General features: G+C 28.1%; 1 protein-coding gene across 6 annotated transcripts in view; it reads left to right on the top strand.

The window, feature by feature from the left end:
- The first annotated feature begins 1,165 nt into the window (after positions 1-1,165).
- The window catches only part of LOC122518685 (metabotropic glutamate receptor 7-like), a 53,865-nt gene continuing 31,204 nt past the window's right edge, over positions 1,166-23,826 (top strand). For 2 of the 6 annotated variants that reach the window (XM_043637746.1, XM_043637756.1), the window contains exons 1-3: positions 2,241-2,536; positions 20,190-20,382; positions 22,089-22,322. In XM_043637746.1, coding sequence (XP_043493681.1) covers positions 20,206-20,382; positions 22,089-22,322 — 411 coding nt within the window. In that variant the 5' untranslated portion in view covers positions 2,241-2,536; positions 20,190-20,205. Of the gene's footprint in view, positions 1,195-1,646; positions 1,804-2,183; positions 2,203-2,240; positions 2,537-20,189; positions 20,383-21,542; positions 21,607-22,088; positions 22,323-23,826 lie in introns of those variants that run through there. The other 4 variants (XM_043637737.1, XM_043637720.1, XM_043637728.1 and 1 more) reach the window with 4 other exon arrangements.

Here is a 23,826-nt window from a genome sequence, read left to right as displayed (position 1 = left end):
TAGAACTTACTTGATGCTTCTGTGCATAGAAGGATAATTCGATAAGTACCGTCGAATCGTGTTAATAGCTGGGATCTCGATCGTCATTGAATTTGGCGTCGACCGATCGACGTTTTTCCGCCATCCTATTTATCTTTCTATGGGATATAATCTTCTACGAATTATTGGAATCGATCGTTTAACGAAAATCAATATTAGATCTCATTTGACAATCATTCCTTCATTTTATTCCTCTTTCTTTTCAAGAAAAAGAAGAAGAAGAAGAAAAAACAGAATTGTGAAAAAGTTGTACAAATCAGAATTGTATAAAAAATAAGAAACTAAATTTACAAGATTATATATGTTATATGGAATGTGTACAATGCCTAGGCATTTGTACATTTGCATTTACATTTCTAGGCATTGTACACATTTCCTATACATATACATTAAAATAAAATCAAATTTTATTTCTTTCCTTTTACATAATACGATGTGTGTGTTTTTTATTTTTTACATAGATTCTAATATTCTAACACAAACAATTCTTCTCTCTTCATTTTCTTTACATAAAAGTAACAAATTTCGCGTATACGTAAATAGAATAAATTCCAATAAATATGACCGGAAGAAGGAGAGGGAGGAAAGGAAAATATAATATACGGGGGTAGAAAATTATGGATGGATGTTTAAAAATAAACGGCAAAAAAAATAAATAATAATAATAATAATAAAATAATAATAATAATAATAATAATAATAATATATTATTATTTATATAATATATATTATTATTTATAATATAATATATTTTATTATTATTATTTATTATTAAAATATTATTTAAATATTATATTTTATTTATAATTAATTAATATATAATAATAATAATTATAATAATAATAACAACACAATGTATTATTTGATATAACATCAGATAAGATTATATTACCCGTTTGGTATAATGGGGAATTTGAATAACCCTTGGAGAGTATCGACGGAGCACGAAGGGAACACGAGGAAGCACCTCGACTTTGGAGGTGTCGTCGTTGAGGGTTGAAGCTAATGCGAGGGTGGAACTTGGTGATGGGGACGCATGCGCAGGCATATTCCATCTATAAGAGGGTAAGCTCGGTTCGTTTCGACTTCAGTCTAGCCCGCGGTACCGGTTACCGCGAATCTCTTTATCTTTTTTCATCATAATCACGTCTTCTCGTTATTATCGTTATCGTTATCTTTTCTTCATTTTTTTCCATCATAATTCCGTCATCGTTATTCTCGTCGTTCTTATCGTCGTCGTCATCGTCATCGTCATCATCATCATCATCATCATCATCATCATCATTCGTCATCATCTTTATATCTTTTACCGTACATCCCTCTCCCATTAATTTGATCATTTTTCTTTTTTTTCCTTCTCTCTCTCTCTCTCTCTCTCTTTCTTTCTCTCTCTCTCTCTCTCTCTCTCTCTCTCACACACAGTCTTTTTGTATTGTTTTTTGTTTTTTTGTTATTATCAATCGTTATTGCGATGATTATTTCTGGGACTTGTAATTAATATTTGTCTTTTTTTTCTTTTTTTTTTCTTTTTTAATTACAGATAGATAAATTTATACGTTATTATTATTATTATTATTCATTCATTCATTCATTCATTCATTCATTCTTCTAATTCTTCTTTCTGCTACTTAAGAAAAAAAATTCCCTTTTCTTTTCTTTTTTTTTTATATTTCAATTCAAATCTTCCTTCGATTCGCACCATGAGAAGGAAGCTGCAGCGTTCGCGTTGACGTCATCAGTATCATTCATAATCGTATGCAACTTGTTAGTTGGAGTAAACAACGCGAGAGAATTTTCCCCGTTCCTGGCTTTTTCTTTTCTTTTCTTTCTTTTTCTTTTTTTTTTTTTTTTTCTTTATACAATATCCTCTATCCCACCCTTCCTTCCACCCTCATCTATTTTTCTCCCCCCATTCGTGTGTTAATATATATATATATTTTATTTTTATTTGAATTCTTCGTAATAAAAAACGTTCGAGGGAAAGAGACAAATTTATGTGTATACGATTTTACAACTCCGATTCTTTTCTTGATGTTAACAGGGTGAGGGAGGGAGGGAGGAGGGGGGGCGTGAAGAGAGAGAAAAACAAAAAAAAAGGGACAAAACACAGGGCTCGTCCTTAACGAATAATTCCACCCTTATTTCTGTACAACATTTCAACGAGTATCATCGAATTTCTAAACTGATTTTTATTACATTCCTAACCCCCCCCCCCACACACACACAACTCCTTTGATTATTTTTATATTTATTTAATTTTCTGTTTTTATTTTCGAAGGAACGGAATTGAATGATATTTCTGACACGAGATAATGGGAATGTTTGTTTAGGGATTAGAATTAGATTCTGATTTATCTTTTCTTTTTATTTTCCGTTAAATATTTCTTCTTCATTTACGTTTTGATCAACAGATAAATGCATCCACGCCATTGTGAATACGAGAAAGAGTGTTCTTAATCAGATGTGTTTAGTTGCATCGTATATTGGAATTTAAACGGTAAGCTGATGATCATTTAGTGTCTATATATATGTGTATGTGTATGTGTATGTATTATATATATATATGTATATGTATTATATGTGTTCTTACTTACTTATTTACTTTTTTCTCTGTCTTCTTTGTGTGTGTGTGTGTGTGTGTGTCTGTATATGTTTCATTGTGTGCCCTATTCTTACCGATTGTGTGTAAAAGTACTCCACGGAAGTGCCACAAAGTGTCGAAGTGAATGTTATAGTATCGGTAAAACGAACGAGTTTAGTACCTCGTTGAAACTTTTAACGGAGTGTTAACGAGTATTAAAAGCTTGTAGAAATCGTAAAGTAAACTTCTTTATATTTATATATATATATATGTATTATTTTTATACAAATTTATATTAATAAGTAATTATTATTAGAATTTTTTGTATTTAAAAAAATATTATTATTTTTTTGTATGTTATGCATCGTCCATTTAGTAAATCGAATGAGAATGTTGGTATTAGTGTGTTTTTATTTTTTAGGGTAGTTCACATCTCTTTGATAATACACGCGATTAATTATGTTCGTAATTATTGATCAACGTATGTTGTGCATATGCGTGGTTACGTAAATTTGATTCATTTTGAAATATTATATTTATTAATGCTATTATTATTATTATTATTATTATTATTATTATTATTATTATTATTAATATTATTATTTGACATGGTTGATAGACTCACAATCAGATTAATTAAGGAACCTAATAAAAGATCCAAAGTGATATTCAATCTTTCGGTTTGAATTATTGAACGAAAAGTTATCGACAAGTTGGAAATGGTTTTCGGTTTTCCATTCAAAAAAAGAAAAAGAGAAAAAAAAGAAAGAGAGAGGGAGAGAAAGAGAGAACGATTAGATAAAGAAAAATTAAACGAAAGCATAAAAAGGATTGAAAAAAAAAATGAATAGTGCGGTGCATGTGTGTTTGACATGAAAAAAAATGAAAAAAAAAAGAAGAAGAAGAAGAAGAAGAGGAAGAAAAATATAAAAAAAGAGTAATGACAGTGGAATATTTTAATTAAGATAATTCGTATGCGGGTATGCGTGTCCTTGTATAGTTTTTATTTTTATTTAAAATTCTACAATATAATATATGAATGGCTATTTAGTATGCTAATAACGTAGATTATTCTTTGCTTGTATAAAAAGAAAGAGAAATAAGGGAAAAGAAATATATTTAATTTAGTAGGATATTGTGTTTGACAGATTAAGAAATTCTATGGGGGATTATCCCCATAAGTCGATATGGGGAGTTAGTGGATACGTTTGATTGTCTCGTATTTCTAGAGAGGTTTAGAAAAAGGTCTGTAAGAAAGAGATAAACAAATAGGCGAGATAGAGAAAGAAAAATGATACAAATTGAAATTGGATTTTTTCTTTAACGAATGCAATCTAATTCGTATTTTTACAGGCAAACATATTTCTACATTATTTTTATTAATCTACTTATTCTTGGCAGAAAAAAAATTTTAATATTTAATCGGTAATTATTATTACAATAACAATTAAATATAATATTAGAGAGAGAGAGAAAGATTCAACGAGTTATAATTTAATTACATTTATTAATATTTATTTGATTTAATTAATCTCATATTTTTTAATATTTTGTAAAAATACTTAATATATTTATGATATTTATGTTTTTTCTTTCTTTTTCCCCTCCCATATAAAATATATGAGCTCGAATCGATGAAATAATTGAGATAGGGGTAAAAGATGGGGTATGAGGAGTAAGAGGAGGAGGAGAACTATCGAACACATAACGTTCGATGTCGAAAAGTGGCCTGAATTTGAACGGTTCTCCAGGGAACGATGCCATCGAGGTTAATCGACTTACCAGGTCCAAAGCGTATTTACGAAATTGTTTTTGAACGATCAAAGGTGGTGTCTCCATTCTATCTCATACACATATCATTACATATCATATATCGTATCATATCATACGTACATGTATACCATGTATTATTAATATTATTTTAAATCAGATTTTTTGCTGTCCTTCCTTATTTATTTTTTCTCTTTCAATATTTTTTCTTTTTAATTCATTAATTCATCAATTAATTTCTTTCTTCTTTTTTTTTTCCTTACATAATTATATTTTAATTTCGTACAATTTCGATACAATTATTCGTACAATTTCGATACAATTATTCGTATAATTTCGATACAATTATTCGTACAAAATACGATTAAATTAATTTGCTTTTTTTTTCCTTTTCTTTTCTTTTCTTTTTTCGTATTTTAATGCGACAACATTTTTAGAAAAAATTGTATAAAAATTTTATTAAATATATAGTTATATTTAATTTGCTTAATTAAATATAATATAATCAGATAATCGCATTGATTAATTCATTACGTTGAATTTAAAAATTTGTTGTTTCTTCTTTTCCGTTATGAGTATAATGAGGTTAAAAGAAAATAATTAGAAATGTTTTGATTTTTTTTTCTTTCTCTTTTTTAAGGAAAACATTGCATCTTTCGTAAAATTATTTCGTTTACAGTGTACACTGATTTTGTTTAATCGCGTTTAATTATACGCCCTTCCTCACTTTAAAATACCAAATTATTTTTACATTTTAACAACGAACGATACGACATTTCAGACATCATTTAAAACCTCGTTTATTATAGATTAATCGAGTAATTTTTGTTTTTTTTTTTTTCTTCTTCTTCTTCCTTAACCATCACATCGAAAATCAAAACGGGTGAGCATTATCGTTATAATTTTCCTTTTTTAATTTATAAGAAAAATTAAACGATGCGGGCCGGAAGAGGGGCTTAGGGGCGGAGGGGAAAGAAAAATGATATTACGTAAAGGGTTTTACGTAAAGGGTTTTTGTTTCAATCGAATGCTAATGGTCTCAACATTACTATTACTTCTTTTATTCGCTCGTAAAAAAAAAAAAGAAAAAGGAAATAAACTTAATTACTTTTCAAACGAGTTTTTGAATAAAATATAATATTCGTCGTGTTGAAATTTTTGTCCTAAGATAATATTATGCGTTAAGTTATTTTTCTATCTATCGTTCGTTTTAAGTGGAAACGTCACTCGGATAAAATATATTATTTTGTTGTCTCTTATATATTTTTTATATATGTATATATTTTTCTTTTGTCCTTGTGTTTCTGGCCGAGAATCAGGATTAATCTCACTCTGTCTCTCTCTCTCTCTCTCTCTTACAACGGGAAGTTTTGCCCGGGCCATTAATTTTCGGAGGACGAACGCGTTCAACCGTAGTTTTTCTTTTTATACATTTTCCCTGAAATGTCGCTCCAAAAATGAGAGAGACAGAGATAGAGTGTGTGTGAAGAAGAGAGAGAGAGAGAATACAACGTTTGGAATGCATGGAAAATACATTTGAGCAACATTCGATGAATACTTGCATTCTAGTTTGAAATGAAATGACGTGAAAATTATACGACGATGATCGTGCGAAAGCAAAACCATTTTTAACTTCGCTTTAAACTTTTTATTATTCATTTATATACGAAAAAAATAAAAACAAAAAAAAAAGAAAAAAGAAAATTATCTATAGAAACGATTATTCATTTAATCGACGAATAATTTACGAGATTTATATCGTTTAATAATATTATAATGAAAAATCACTTTCTATCAGAATTTTGTTCTCGAAAATTATTATTATAACAAAATCAAAATTCTCCTTTCTTTGTTTCTTTCCCCCAACCCTGACAAGTTATGCCTACATACTTTACAGTATCCTATAGATGTGTGTATGTATGTATAAATGGAAAATACAGGTATTCTGATTCTTAGAATAGTCTGATGAATGAGCTATTTAATTCCCTTGCATGAGTCAAGTATCTGTTGCTGGACATTATTTTCGTAAAGGGACTTACTTTTGTATGGCTAGTAGCCAAACGATTTCAATAGATCTCTCTCTCTCTCTCTCTTTCTGGAAAATAGATGTCGAATAGAAAATCCAGAACTAAAACTATGATGGTTATTGAAAAATTCGTTTAAGTAATTCATGAAATTTTAACAATTCTCAATTTAATTTTATTTCATACATGTGTATAATAAAATCGTAATAGGATAATCGTTAAAACGAAAAAAAGGAAAAAACATATTGTTATAAATCGTCCGCGAATTTATTCGTAAAGGAATAATTGATATGAATTAATAATTGATATGAAATTTTTTTCTTTTTGAATGGTACGATCCCGTATATATGGATCGTTAGTTAACGAAAGGATTAAAATCATCAAAAATTTGTGTAATTCATTTTATAACGCGATTGTAGATATGTCCATGAATTTTTCTTTTTTTTTTTTATTTCATTCGTAGGACGAATCTATCCGATCTGATTTGTTATATGTTAAATATATTTGATCTGTATTTATGTTTATATTATAATTCATTTTTTTCTATCTCAATTTATTTTTAAATACATAGAGAAAAAAGAGAAACGGATTAAAGTTTAAATTTCTTCATCACGATCGAACGATTTTACATTTTCCACCAAGTTTAGAAGGAAAGCTTCATTTCGGTTTTCAAGTTTTATTTAGGCTAACTACAAATTGACGACTTCTATGAGATCCGCCGAGTTAAGGCGAAAATAATAAACTTAAGTTTTTAGGTAAAATCGAATAGTTTTCGGATAATGGATATTTCTCCTCCTCCTCTTCTTCTTCTTCTTCTTTTCATTTATTTCCATTTTCTTTTTTTTCACGATTACCATCGAGTTACAAAACTTTCTTTATCTTTTTCTTTCTTTTTTCTTTCTTTTTTTTCGAGCTTCGAATTATTCGTCCGTAAAGTTTTCGTTTAACGCTCCATAATTTAAAGATATACTTTTTCTTTTATTTTTTCCCCCTTTTCGATTGGAAATCAAAATTTGGCGTCGAGTTTTTGACAAATTATTAAAAATCGGACTAATTTACCGATCGATTTGAATATGATGAATATGATGAATATGATTAATATGATGAGATACTTGTTATACTTGATTTACAATATGATTTTATTTCGTTGAGATATTTGTTACTTGATTTACAATATGATTTTTCTAATGAATGAAATTACAATATGATTTTATTTCGTTGAAATATTTGTTATTTGATTTACAATATGACTTTTTTAATGAATGAAATTACAATATGATTTTATTTCGTTGAAATATTTGTTATTTGATTTACAATATGACTTTCTAATGAATGAAATTACAATATGATTTTATTTCGTTGAGATATTTGTTCGTTGATTTATAGAAGATTTATAACACGAGATAAATGAAGTGAACTTTTTGAGAATTCGTGAAAATCATCTTCTAGATAGAAGAAATGGTACGGAGAGCTTGCTCTTTCGATGGGTAAAATTTCAATAAGCGACACACAGACGAATCCCAGGCTCGTTCCAATTTCGTCGCGTACAAATTCGAATCTCTCGTAGGATTTTACTACCGACGAATAACGCTTTCGAGAATCGATTTGGGATTGGAATCTTCGACGATGTTCCTCTACTCGTATTTTTACCCTTCATACATACGTATCTACATGCATACGTACATATTATACACGGTGATAACAAAAAATTTTGTAACTGAGCCGAAAGTTCTTTAACGACATTTCTAAATCAATTACAACTTTTTCTTTTTCCCTTCAGAAAAATGTTCTTCCTATTACAAATTAGGTTTTGCGAATGAACAAGAAAGAAAGAAAGGATGAAAATAACAACGTAAATAAAAAGAAAAATGATTAACAAATTATTTCAGGATTTTACTTTCGATAGAATCATACTGGACAGGGGGAGGGGAGGAAGATGGTGGAAAGAAATTAAATTTCTTTACTTACGTTCCGATATTTTTGTGTTTGAATTTTTGCTTTTTAATTCTTTAATTAGATTATATAATATAAAAAGAAAAAAAAACTGATTTGTTAACGTAATTCGAGCGAGAAAGATTGAGCAACGATGAAAGAGAGATGTGAATTTAAAGGAAATAAAAAAAGAAAGAAAGAAAGAAAGTAAGAGAAAAAGGATAAGAGAGAAATCACATTTGTTCTCACATTGTGGATGTCAATTTGACAGGATTTCTTTCGTTGGACTCTTTTGTCCTTCACAAATGGTTCTTTTCTTCCTTTTCGTGATCGTTCGTCGTTCGGCTTATCCCTAACTTTTCCTTTTTGCTTCAACTACGGTAGAAACATTTCAAACTCTGATCGTTTCGATCGAGTTGACATTAGAAAGAAAGAATGAACGAAAGAATAAAACAAAAATAAAAAAAAAGGAAGGGAAATAGACGAAATTCAAAATCGAATAATGAAAAACTAAATCTCTCCTTTATTCGTTCGATTTATTTTTTGCGATTTATTTCGCGAACGTTGCTTTAAATTTTTTTGTTTAAATATCACTCGATCAAAATAATGTTCAAGTTAAAATGAATTTATTTTTAATCCGATGTAATGATTTTCCAACAAAAATAATTACGTACGTGTGTGATCGAATTGAAAGATAAAAAAATAGAAACAAAATCTTCTTCTTTCTTTTTTTCTTGATAAGGATTAAAAAGATAATAAAATATGATTTAAATATAATTTGCGCGAAAATTTCGCGCGATGTTAAATGATAAAAAGAAAAAATATATATTAAAATGAGATTAAAAAAAAAGTTGAAATAAATAATTCCGGTGGGGAGGGGGGGGGGTTAGGAAGAAGCCGAGTGTCAATTCGGTTGTGGGACGTTGGTGGTTGTGTCAATTAGAGAGAACAAATTCATTTGAGTGTTGAACTGCCAAGAAAGTTTTTCTATCTTTTCTCTTCTTTCTTTTTCCCTTTGCACTCATTCTTTGCATGGAATAAAAATACATGTATAGTTATATATATATGTAGCAGAATTTCTCAACGATTCCGTTGGGAGGATGTTGGAAAGAGAAAAAAAAAAAAAGAAAAAAGAAAAAGAAAAAAACTTCGTGGAAAAAATGTCGGTACGAATGTCGATGAGAAATTTGTTGGAGATTATATGTTCTACTATTTTATCCTACTCTAAGTCGATGGGTCTTTCACCTTTGACCTTTCTCTCTCTCGTCCTCATACTCATCCTCATCCTCGTACCGTTCTTCAAGAGAACAGATTATGGAGATCTTCTCTTGAAGTCACTACAGAGAAAGAGAAAGATAAAAAGAGAGAGAGAGAGAGAGAGAGAGAGAACCATAACAGCAAACGAATGCGCATATTCGAGTATTCTTTAGCCTCTTACGATCATATTATCCTTCCTTTCCCTTTCCCTTTCCCTTTCCCTTCATTTCGTTCTCTTTGCTTTCCTATTCCATGTTTTTTTTCCTCTCTCTCTTTCTTTCTCTTTTCTTTCCCTTTTGCGAAATTCAATGTATTTATATTTTACATCCACCTTTTCTATGTTCTAATTATTTACCGTGTTTTACAGTTTTTACTCTTTTTATTTCTCAGATCGTAGAAAAATTCAATTTTTCGTAGGAAAAAAAAACAAAAGAAAGTTAAAGACGCGTTTACAAATTTTATGGAATAATTTACGTGTAATTTTTCGAATATTATTGTTCATAGATTAATTTGTTATTGAATCGTGTAAAATTATAAGTTTGTTATTTATTTAAAATTAACTTTTAAACAAGATTAATTATTCGAACGAAGAAAATTAATATATAGTTTTATAATTTATCTTGCAAATGTTTTCTATTAACATGAAAAGAAATATATATATATAAATATTGAAATTAATCGGAAGTTCGTTAAAAAAGGGGTATTCCAATGAATATGTGTGTGATCCAATAGCAATTCACAGTATGGTATAAAGAAACGTGAAAAGGATTCGGGAGTGTCCAGAACGATAAATGGAGTAAAGGAAGAAAGGAAAAAAAAGAAAAAAATGGATAAAAAAAGAAACGACATATAACGGGGTCTTTACTATACTTACCTCTAACAGGAAAGATTTTTCTTTTCTCTGTGAAAGCTGAGTAGCGTAGAAAGATGGACGTGAGAAAGCATTATCGTTTCCACACCGAACAACAACCACACTATCACTATGACGTTGCGTTTTTGTTAAAGATGTTTCTCTTTTGATTCAAAGGAATAACCCCATCCCCTCTACCATCCATTCACCCCCTTCCTCTCCTTCTTCATTTTATCCACTCTCAACCTAACCTCCCCCCCACTCCCTCCAATTCTTTTAACAGTTACTACGACTCTTTACCGAGTAAGAAACGTCAACGTTTTCTCGAAGAATCAGGAGTAGTACCTTTTTCTATCCAACATCTTGGACAAATCAAAAGAAAGAAAATGAAAAAGATTTGCTCTACTTAAAGGTCCTTTCATTTCTACGATCATTTTTCTATAAATCTTATTTACTCGATACTACTTCGATTTTATCTTTATTTATTATTATTATTATTATTATTATTATTATTTATTGTTATTATTTATTTATTATTATTATATATTTATTTATTTATTTATTATTATTTATTATTACTTATAATTATTATTATTATTATTTTATTTTATTTTATTGCACTTGTGTGTGTACTTGTACACGCGAATGGGATTTCAATTAAAAATTTGTTACCAGTCGTGTTTGTGATTTTTCTTGAATATTTTATTTTTTGTCTTTTTTTTTCTTTTTCTTTTCTTTTTTCTTTTAGATATGATTTATTTGGATATAAAACAAATTACAATATAAAATGGTCGTACTTAAACGTGTGATCGATCTTGTTCCGTAGGACGGATTCAGAGTCGACTGGGAATCTCTATTTCCGTTTTCCGTAGGAAACATTTTCCTGTGAAGTAACGATCATGGAATCGTTTATAAGCAATTTCCAAGTTGACATTTCCTTCTTTTTACATTTCTATTTTTCTTTTCTTATCTTTTCTTTTATTTTCTGTTCTTTTCTTTTTTTTGTTCCACCCCCGATTTTTAATCCTACATTAGCACAGAAGTAAATTATTTAATCTTTTCCTTTCTTGATTTTAGAGAGAAAAAAAATAATTAGTTTATTATTTATATTAATTATTTATCAATTTTTGTTAACTTATAAATCAATCGTAATTTGTATTATGTCTCAGTACAGTGAAATATAAATTTAGTCTACGAGATTTTGTTTACAACAAATTGTTTATAACAAATGAATTTTTTAATAACAATATCATGAAAATAGTAGATAACATTTGGCACTTAAAAATAATCTTTATTTGGAGTCTCTACGATTTATAGTTCCGGAGATATTTCTATTTAAATAAAAGACATTGTTGTATAAACAATCAATTTGATAAATAATTTGATATTAATTTTCATGTTATATTTTATAGATTATTCCTAGTTTAAATTTCGTTTCTAATACATATAATAAGATAAATAAAGTAAGCATTTGTTTATGATAAATTGTTTATAACAAATTGATAATAAACAATATGTTTAAAATAATAGATGTTGTTTTTTCATTTAAAGTAGTGTTGGTTGCAAATCTCTAGGATTTTCCATTTTGAAGATATCACCTTTGAAAGATTTTCATTCACAGTCTTATAATGCACTTGATCGTAGTAATAGTAGTAGTAGTAGTAGTAAAGGTGCGTAGTAAATTCTTAGAATTTATGTAGGTCAGTAGGACATTGATCGAAATTGAATGAAATTATGTAGGTCAGTGGGTCAATGTAAACGTCTTACATTTCCAATAAGAATATCTCAGAAACTAAAAATCGTAGAAACTTGAACAATACATCATTTTAAAAGGCAGACTTTCCTCTATTTTTTAAACATATTGGTAATAAATAATTAATAATTTTATTGTAAACAAATTGTTAATAAAAAAGTATTTTCACCAAAATTCATATTATTTTGCCAAGAAAAGATATACATGTTGTATAACCGATATGAAAAATTTTTATATATTAATGAATAATTAATAAACAAATTACTTTTTTTTATTAAATAAAAAAATCGACGTGTTTTATTTAAGTAAGAATATCTTCGGACCTAAAAGTCGTAGAAACTTGTACTATGCATCATTTTAAAAGGTATGATTTTCTCTATCTGTATATATATAAATTGTTAATCAATTAATTAATCAATAATTTACAATTTATTATTAATTTACAATTTTCTTTTTTTTTTTTAAATTCAAGCGAACTTTTAATATTACAACGATATTAATTTAATTTTATTTATAATAAAATAAAAAATATAGAATCACATTATTAATAATCGTTTCAACGTATCTAAAATTAAAACGGAGCACTCATCGTTCAGATATATATACATATATGCGAAATGATAAATGAGATGAGAATAATTCTACGAAGTAGTTTAATTAATGATTGAAATGAACACGCGCGAAGAGTGAAAATTAATGTTCCCATCTAATAATATATTTTCCTTGATTATAGTGTAGTATCATTTTCCTTCGTGTTCACAAGATATGACATAATACAAAATTATATTACGGAGAGTTGGAAAAGAGGAGAAAAAAAAAAGAAAAAAGAGAAAAGAAAAAAGAAAAAAGAAAAAAAAAAAGAAAAAAGAAAAAGAAACTATACCTTTACACAATATATTGTCTTGTCCTTTCATCGACACTTTTATTACATCAACAAATTCGCTTGTTTTTCTTTCTCTCTCTCTTTCTCTCTATCCATTTTTCTCACACTTTTTATCCTCGTCGGAAAAAGAAAGATAAGTTGATGGTGTCGGCATATCGTTTTACGGATAATGGTCGATGGGAAGGGTCAGCTTCTTGGTTTTAACCCATATCGACTTCGATGCTGTTAAGAAACGTGAAAAACGAGAATTCGGTTTGCTCTTTACGTTTCTTTTAGAAAGAAACTGGACTTAAAAAAGAAAAACAAAAGAGAGAGAGAGAGAGAGAAAGAGAGAGAGAGAGAGATAAACTTTAACTCTTGTATTAAAGTTGCAAGAAAATTCGTAGCACGTTTCACTACCAGCGTTACATTAGAAGTACAATATAATAGTATTTTCTACTTGGTGCAATTTTCTTCTCGACCTCGCTTCTTTTTTTTGTTGTTGTTGTTTTGTATTTCTTGCGTTGTCGTCGTATTTTTTTCTCATTTTGTTTGTTTAATTTTTCTTCTTTCCCTTCCATTGCTTTCTCTTCTTTCTCTCTCTCTCTCTCTCTCTCTCTCTCTCGCATTATTTCTCTTCGAGTTCTTACTAACGTTTCATTTATTTATTCAAGTTTTCTTATTTCTCTAGAATTTATTATTCGTAATTTCTTAATACGGGTTACGGTTAAAAAGTTCTTCGTAAAAATTTTTCGTTACAATTGTACATACAAAATGTAATCCAATTATATACGAGTAGAGAAAGTTTCTTTTTTTTTTGTTGGAAAATAAATATTCTTTTCTATTATTAAACAAAAAAGGATCTATAAGTATTCGATCGATTCTTCAAATTAATTAACTTAATTGGAAGATAAGCAAAGAAAACTAGTATCGATTTAGAACACTATTCTTACCTTTGTTAACACTACGATCTAATTATTTTACTTCTCTCTTTTTTCTTTTTTTTTTTTTTTTAAAAAAGAAGGAAGATAGTATGGTAGAATAAAAATAGAAAAATAGAAAATGAAAATAAATACGTTGGAATTGCAAGTGGACATTTGTGTCGTAAGAGGGGAGGGGGGGTGAAAGAGCAGCAAAATAAAAAAAAAAATAAAAATTACAGAGAAAATTAAGGATCAGAGGTATACGCAAGAACAAATTTTATTTTTGCCGTGTATATATATATAGGGTGTCTCTCAAGTTTTTCTTATCCAACAGTGTCAGAGTATTTTCTTCGGTTGATTTTATGCATGGGAATTAAGAAGAAAAATGTTTCGATAAACAGGTTATTTAAAGCTTTGATTTTATAGTTATTATTTTAGACTGAAAAATTCTTAGACACCTTGTATATACACATCATCTTTAGTTTCTCTTTTAAATAAGCACCTGTTAGAGACAGATATAAGGCTTACTTCTTAATTGGCCCGAATGATAATTATTCTACTTCTTTTTCTCTCTCTCTCTCTCTCTCTCTCTCTCTCTCTTTAACTTTACTTTTATTTTTTTTTTCCTTTTCCTTTCCCACCATCGAAGATTCTAGTCAGCTCGTTCAAAAGTCACCGAAGAAATCCAATTAACGATTGAACGGAAAGTTGTGCCTCGAACAGATTGAATTTTAGCCAATATAAGCTCACCATCTTGATCTTTATATTTCACTTTAATATCTTGATCTTTCATATTTTTCCTCACTTTTCTTCAACATTTTCTTTTTACCTTTTTCTTCCTTCCTTTTTCTTCTCCCCCTCACCGTTCGATAATACTCGAAACCTTTTATTTATTTATTCTTTTTTTTCTTCTTTCTTTTTTTTTTTTTGTTTATTCTATCCTCGAGTATTTTTTATACATTGAAACAAATCCAAGTAAACTTTGATACATATTAACAAGGAAAGATTTTTAAAACAATATTTTACATTTATCGAATTTATTTCTTTTTCTCACTTTCAATATTATACAATACTATGATAATAAATTGAGCCGTTTATTTTGAAAGTGGCCTAACTCCATATAACCTTAAATTGAGATATTTAAAGATTTGCGTTTCAATGCAATTAAAAATATACGTAAAGAATAACAATGAGTTATGTTGCTTAAGTGTATCTAAAGGTGTTAAATTTACAGTTCCTATTAAAATAATGGCAATTATTAAGTGAATAATATGCGTTTTCTTACCAAGAATGGAGTTAGGCCACTTTCAAAATTAACAACCAGATTCGTTATAAAATTTGAAGGAATCGAAGTCCATTCAACATAATTTAAGATGCTTCAAATTGCGAAAAAACAATACTTATTTTATTTTACATATCTTTATAACACTTTAAAAACATAAATTATGCGAATCAAAATATTTTTTACAAACACAAATTACAAAAAAATATTTTATTTTTTTTCATTTTGTTTATGTGAAAGGGATTTAAAGAAATCATGATGTTCCGGTGGTATATATCGTAATAAGTCAATTATGTCCTTGAATTTTGCAGTTGTAATTTGTCTTATATTTTTATACAGTGGTGTCAATACAATATTTTCGAACTTTCTTGGTCTACCCCGACGTGGTATTAAATTCAGGACTTTAAAATTTTCGTTCTCATTCATTGATGTCTTATAGAAAATCTTATTCATTTTTGACAAAACGCATCCAACATATTTTTAATCAGTTTATTGGTTCTCCGTTAGAATTCTTTACCCTTTTAAAAATTGCGTCTTCTAATAATTTTGTTGATACAAAATCTTCTTGTCTCATTTCATGTACAATAAAGTTATTACCTTTCCGACACTTTTTGATAATATTGTAATACTCTCGGGGGACAAACAGTAAATTATTTTTTTTTAATGCCATTTCTACCACACCAAAATCTCTACTCCTAATGGAGTTAGGCCACTTTCAAAATAAACGGTTCAGTGATTCAACTAACTCTGTAAACTTATGTGTCCAGAATTACCGTATTTACTCGGAATATAAAAAATCTTAAATGCTTTATTGATAGATAATTTGAAGCTGTACATGTTACCGTGGGTAACCGGAAAAGAATGAAAAATGGAGTTAGGCCACTTTCAAAATAAACGGCTCAATTAATTAATGACGACGATGATACCAAAAGAAAAAAAATATATCAATGAAATGAAATTGCATTGATTGCTCTCTATTGAAAAAAAAAAAAAGGAAAAAGAAAAAAGAAAAAGAATACAACACCTTTCTTTCACATTTTTCCATAATATTTTGTTGAGAACGTTAAGGATATTATTTCATGGTGGTGGTAACGTTACTGCTGACTCATTTTGAACTATAACGGGGAGCTTTTTTTAAAACGGACGTTTCGTTTTTCGTTTCGCTGAGCATGCAGAAGTGTTGAAATTTTGTGAAAATTCTTTTATTCCTTGTCTATGGAAAATTTTGACTATGGTCGATCGATCGATCGAAAATAGAAATAGGAATAAAGAAAAAGAAAAAAAAAGAAGAATAAAATATAGAAAAAAAATATTAAATGAAAAAATATACAAAAAGGAAAGAAAGGAATTAATAAAAAAAAAACAAGGACCGATAAATTGATCGATGCGTTTCCGTACATCGTCGGGAGAGAAACTTTGCACATGAAACGTTACGTTAATCGAAGGGCTTGGCTTAAAGGATTCGATTAAAAGCACTGAAGCGACAAAGAGCAACCTAGTTATTCTCTCCTTTAATATCTTTTCCCGGTGAGTAATTAAAAGCACCCGGTATAGACTAAGAGAAAGACAGAGAATGAGTGAAGAAGGAGAGGAAGTTTCAAAAAAATTTTTGTCTCTCTTACCTTAAAATCCTTTCTTTTTTTTTCTTTTTTTATTCTTTTTTTTTTTTAATTATTACAACGAGAAAAACTCTTCATTGATATTTCCGTTGTTGTCACCTTGTATACTTATACATACATACAGTGACTCACGAAAATATTTGAACAGTTGCCATGAAATATTTTATTAATTATAATAAGTGTATTATAGAACACTTAACGACATATTATTAATATTGGATGAAGGTATGATTCTGTAGATTATACAGATATAGTTTCAAGCAAATAGAAATGTATATACAATAGTTATGATTTATTTTTTACAAACGTAACGATTGTTTAAGCCACAAAAGTATTTGGACACATAGAACTAAGATCAAGAAATAATGAATAAAAAATTTTTTCCAGTACTAAATGGATGCATGGAAGGTCATTAGTTGTTGCTTTATGTACATTTGTCTCTCTCAGTCACAGTTCTGTATTCGTGGTGAAATATTACGATATTGATCATGAGTTCGAAAATATCTGAAATTTCTGAAAGTAATAGAATATTATTAATTTTTAAGTGGTGCAAAGAAGGAAAAACATACGGTGAAATAAGTAAATTTTGAAATATAAACAGATCTACGATACATTATATTATTAAAAAATCGAAATCTGAAGGAATTATAAAAAATAAATATCGTTTAGGTCGACCGAAAAGAAGTTAGCGGAACGAGAAGAAACTTTGATTCGTGAAATAAAAACAAATCCAAAGATTACTGCTGCAAAACTTGCGACAATAGTTAGTCAGAACTTTGAGAAAGATGTACATCCAGAATTAAGTAGAAGAGTGCTACGTAAAAATGATTATCATGCTAGGGTTCTCAGAAAGAAGCTATACATTAGTAATATTAATAAGAAGAAAACATTAAAATTCGTCAAAGAATTTATTAGCAATGATAATTTCTTCTGGAATGAAGAAATTTTTTTAGATGAAATTTAAAATATTACTAATAATTAACAAAATAATTCGCGAGTCACTTTATATACATATACATCTATTTTTATACTAGATTATACAACAAATTCAAGGTTTTTAATTAAAACCACATTTTTCAATTTTCCAAAATCATTTTACGCATAGATTGTGATTATCGTCGTAATACAGAATGGAAATATTTTTGTGTTAAATTATACTTTTATCTTTATATATATATATTTTTTATTAGTAGAATTAATTTGAATTTTTATTTTAGAATTAAATGAATTTTTGGTGAGAATTATAAATAATATCTTGCTGACGCGATACACATTAACACGAGTTTTAAATTCTTTTAAAGAGAAAAAGTGTGGAGACAATTTTTATAGATAATTGCATGATCTAAAATTTGAGTCCGACCTATTTTTATGATAAAACTTACCGTTTGGATGAAAAACGCAAAAAACCCATATTTGTGAACTTTGACCTTGAATACATTTTTTGCAAATGTCGAATTAATGAGGACTTTTCACATTTTCATTTATAATGGTGTTCCGTACAAATTTTCAGCTCTATGCGAATTTCGGAAACGTTTTATGTCTAACTTGACCGGTCTAATACGAGTATAAGATACAATCAAATAAATTTTCCTTTTTATTGTAAAATTATTTCCGATCAATAAGCTTTTAAATGATCATTTTTTTGAATACGTTCAATCGAGTTTGAAAATAGGTGTACGCATATCTGTATCTAATAATCGAATTCGTATGTGTTCACATTTTCTATATAAAAGGATGATATATAAAAAGTAATAGACGAAATGGCTGACTGAATTGATTGTAACATTGGTATACTTCTTCTTCCTTCTTTGCTTGGTTATATCGAATTCCAATATTTTTATTGAAACGAGTTCTTTAGTCGAACATCCTTTCGTAATATTTGATCATTAGATTTTATTTTCTCTTTGTGACACACTCAACTTACATTTATTCGATAAAAATCTACAAATTTTCTTACACAATTTTATATGATATTTTTATGATATTTTATGAATTTTTATTATTTTTATAAATCAATTCTTTTTGTTAATCCCCCCCCTTTTTTTAAGCCAATTTTATAAGACATTTTGTTGCATTCAGATAATAAAAGTACAAGAGTTTAATTTGTAATATTACAAGTCCGATTGTAAGCATGATATATCTTAAAAAAAAATTAATTAATTAATTAAATTATGTAATGTATATCGTGTTAAAGAAATTTTGGTTGATTTAAAATCTTTAAGGGATTATACGCAGTTGCGAGATTCAAAAAAGACGTCTTTTTATGAAAAAGTTTTAACTTGTCAACAATAAATGGTAGTAATTCAAATAGAGCCAATTTTTAAGAATACAATAGCGCGTCGATTATGTAAAAATATTAATCTGCACCGCTCCTGTAGATGATTTCCTGAACGTCCTCTAAAAAAAGACGTTTGGCGGTGATCTCCATTTTGGCGGTTTGGATTATTTGAAATTAAAAGATATAGTGGATTCTTTTAAAGGATAGATTAATGCAGGTATTAAACGGAAGGAATATTAAAAATTTTGATTTTTGACAAAATGGCGTCTATTTGAAAAAAAGTTTTTGTTTTTGACTAAAATTTTCGCTCTAAATTGTTAAAAAAAATAGTAATAAATTTTTTAAAAATTATTCCTTCACTCAATACGTGAGGAATATTTCTAAGAATATTGTGTAAAAATATAAGATAAATCGGTTGAGTTATTTCAGAGAAATCGAGATCACCGACTTTGAAAATATCTTTTTGAGAAAAATGCGTTTAAAGTTTCAAAGAGACGTTTACACATAGTTAAAAATTTTTGTTTGCAGCTTACATGAAGTGAAGAATATTTGCCGGATCGATTTGAAATTTTCAGAGAATATACTTAAATATATGTACATTCCGAAAATGCAAAAAAAAATCGATTTTTTTTAAATTCTAACTGCGTATAACCCCTTAAGTTAACCCAGTGTATATCTCGATAGAGCAAATTCTTCTGGACTTTGATAAAAGCTTTAAACACAGAGTTTGAACGTTCATCCATCCATGTTGCAAACATTCCAATATACACACACACACACACACACACACAAGTGTGCGCACACAAACATATATAAACACAAAAACGATAATGTTAGCAAAGTGTTTAGCTAGTTTACTTGTAGCATGCCAGAAATGTTTCTCGTGTAAACTTTTGTAATTTTTTAAAAGCACTGGACGTAAGTTTACAATGGAAAGATAAATATAAATATAAAAATAAAAAATAAAAAATAAAAAATAAAGAAAGAAAAAGAAAGGAAAATGTTAATTACATTTTCAGTCGAATTCAATCGGAAATGGTGAAAATGATGAACCCGATGCAAAGGAATTTATTATCATACCTGATGGTCTTCTATTTCCTTTTCCCGAGGAACGAAGCTTATCAAAGGAAGGATGGGAACAAGGATGGTTCCAAATTGATAAGGATTAATGGCGATATCATTCTCGGCGGGATATTTCCAATGCACGAACAGGTATTATTAATCAAAATATAATATCTCATTGTCTCATTCACGAATAATATTTCTAAGGATAGGGTGTATAAACTGATTTCAAAGTTCATATTTTATTTTATTTTTATTTTCGAATAGCTCGATTAATTTCGTTCATATCGGGTTTTTCTCTTATAAACAATCTAAAAAAAAAAAAAGAAAAAGAATTAATAAAATGATTTCGAAATGAAGAATTTAAATCTTCGTCATTTAAATCATATTTATTATTTTATCGTTAATAAAAATATTGAACGTTTAGAATACCGACAATGTTTGGTCATAACTTTGTAAAAATGAATGAATGATCCTCGAAATAGATATTTAACAAGTTGACTGACTATCATTCCGTGTAATTGTTATTCGCGTATATTCGTTTTTGAAATGACTCTTGACGAGTAATCTGTACGAAGTTCAATCAACAATTTCGATAGAATCGATACGTCGAGAGAGTAGTACAATCGTATTTTCTGTTAACTCACGTGTCTGGTAATTTACAATATGCTGTTATCAATAAACGATAGAAATGTTCCAGATATGCTGGAAGAGAAAGAGAAAGTTAGTTATGCAGTTTGATATAATAATAGAAAAGTGATTTCGTATATATAGAATGATAGATAGTGAAATACAATTGGGGGAATGATTTCCTTAACTTTCCAAATCATTCATAGTTTTTAACGAATCATTCTATTTGTTTGTTCGTGATGTTTTGAAAAAAAAAAAAAAAATACCCTTTTTTCCTAACAAAAATGGGATTTTCGTTCCGAGCTTTTTGCAAAAAAAACCTTCTGTTAGTTCTTCTCGAACTTACTCCTTGACCATTCCTTTCTTATTTCTCTTTTTCTTTTTTCGAACTTTATCGTTCGAGTTTATTCCCTTTGAAGATGTATGGAACTTGCAACGTTAGTTTTTCCCTTTCTCGAAAGAACATTTTTCACTTCGAACAATTCAATGTTTTTTCTTTTCGGTAAATCACTCTCGTTGCATTGATTTACTTATTTGTTTTGTAAAATATTTAATTTTTTATCTCTCTCTCTCTCTCTCTCTCTCTCTCTCTCTCTGTTATGTTTCTCTTTTTTTTTACAGATTTTTTTCATATTAATGATTTTTAATTTTTAGTTTTGGTTTGATATCTTTCTTTTTAGGAAATATTTCAACTGTGGATATGAGATGGATATGTGGATTGAAATAAATAGGATTCAATGAGAGGTAGATTTATTTCAATGTTTTATTATCCTTTCTTTTCTTTTTATCTTATACAAATATATATTTCACCTGTAAATATGCGGTAGAAATTTGAATTAAAATAAATAGAATAAAAGGATAGGCAGAGAGATTTATATTTCAATGTTTTATTATATTTTATATTATTATATGAATCATTTTTCTATTATATTTTATAATACATTACTCGTATATTTTAAAAGGAATATTCAAATTGTAGATCATCAAATATCCATGCTTCATCAATGACGTATTATTTGAATCGATTGAAGATAAATTATTTGCGTTTACTTATTTTTATTGTTATTAATAGAATTTTTAATAAGCACGCGAAATATAAATATAGAAATAAATTTCATATTTTATTCGAATCATTTATTTTATTCTTATTTATAATTAATGTTTTTTCATATATATATAAATATTTTATTTTTACAGGTATTGAAACATATTTCCGTTTGTTTCAGATATGGACAAGAACACGCAGTGCTGGCACGATCGGTGAATCACCCTGTGGTGCAGTTAAAGAAGAAAAAGGTGTTCAACGATTGGAAGCAATGTTATACGCATTGGACGAGATCAATAATGATCTCGAACTTCTACCTAATTCAACATTGGGTGCATTAATATTAGATTCGTGCAGCAGCGAAACATATGCTCTTGATCAGAGTATGGAATTTATGAGATCTTACATGAACCAGGTAAACTTTTATTAATTTTAATTACATCGTACAATCGTACGACCAAAAAAAAATACGATAAAAAAAAGTGTCTAAATAATTTTGAAATATCAATTATCACATCACATTTCATGATCAATCAAATAAATATCTTTTGTTTTTTTTCGATTAAAAAATGATTTAATAAATTATTCATAATTCAATTTGTAAAACGTAATTGCAAGTCTAAATTATTTTTCTTTCTTTTTACAAATAAAAATATCCAATTGATTAATAGTTTTTCAATTATAGAAAAGAAAAATTGCGAGTTTGAGAAAGGTCTCGTAAAAAAAAATAAAAGAAAAGAATTAAATAAATAATTGATTTTAAAAAATCATTTGGAAACTTTTGATTGCCCCCACTCTCTGTAAAATAATATACAGTAGGAGCAATTGTTTTGCAGAGTCACTTTGAAGTTAAACTCTGGAAAGGATAATAGAAAGAGAATAGGATCTAATACGTTTTGTTAGAATTATATAGTGTTGTCTCTCTTTCTCTGTTTCTTTTTTTTTTTTGTTTTTTTTTTTTGATAGCATAGTGTGCGGTATAGTGGTATATAGGGGGTGTGTATAGTTGTATAGTTACACGAAGGAAATAGAACGAACACAGCTGGTGATCAGGATCAAGCACGATAAAAGTTTACTAGACTAACCGTCGATCCCGATTGAATAAGCTTTTGGTATTTCGGTGAAATTTTCTCTTCGTAAGCTCCCAAAAGACTTTACGTATTCAACCATTTACCACAATACCTACTACCTATCAACCAACCAACCAACCAATTCTCAATTTTACGGGACACCAAGCAGAAGGCGTTATTCATCCTGATTGGTCGAACACCTCCTCGAATTATCGAGATTCCAAATACCACAATTCGTTCTATTTATTTTCTTACTTACATAATGTGTATACATTATGTTTATCGGTATATAAATTATCTCATCAAAATTTGTACGATTCTAACGAATACCTTGTACGATTTTTTTTCTTTTTTCTTTTAAACATCTCGGAATTTTTCTACGTGGTAAAGTTATATTGACTGGTACGTGTGAATCGGATTGATAAATTTTTTAAAAGGTTTAACATATAATACGAAGAAATTTTTCATTATCTATTTAAAAGAAATTGTTGAAAATTTTGCAACAATGTAAAGCTAAAATGTTATTGTCTCGATTGGATTTATTTTTCTTTTTTTTATTATTCAGCCAATCAAGCTCTGAATTAAGTTCAGAATAAATCAAAGTTTTAAAAGGAAAAAAATAAAAGAAATAATAAAAAATACTAGAATTTTAAAATTGTTAGTATTTTAAAAAAAAATAAACGTGATTTTCTAAAGATTTTGATTTCAAATACTTTTTTATACTTTTTTTTTTTAAAAGTACATTTAAAATCAAAAAATTGAAATAAAAAACGTCCCGATAAGTTAATTTTTGACAAAGTTACGGCTATTTGCATGAAAAATGCTATTTTGTTTGAAAAATTCGTAACT

Source organism: Polistes fuscatus, unplaced genomic scaffold (assembly GCF_010416935.1).
Source record: "Polistes fuscatus isolate 324 unplaced genomic scaffold, CU_Pfus_HIC Scaffold1, whole genome shotgun sequence".
Classification (NCBI taxonomy): domain Eukaryota; kingdom Metazoa; phylum Arthropoda; class Insecta; order Hymenoptera; family Vespidae; genus Polistes; species Polistes fuscatus.
Note: the sequence above shows the minus strand (reverse complement) of the source record. Positions and strands in the feature narration are given on the sequence as shown.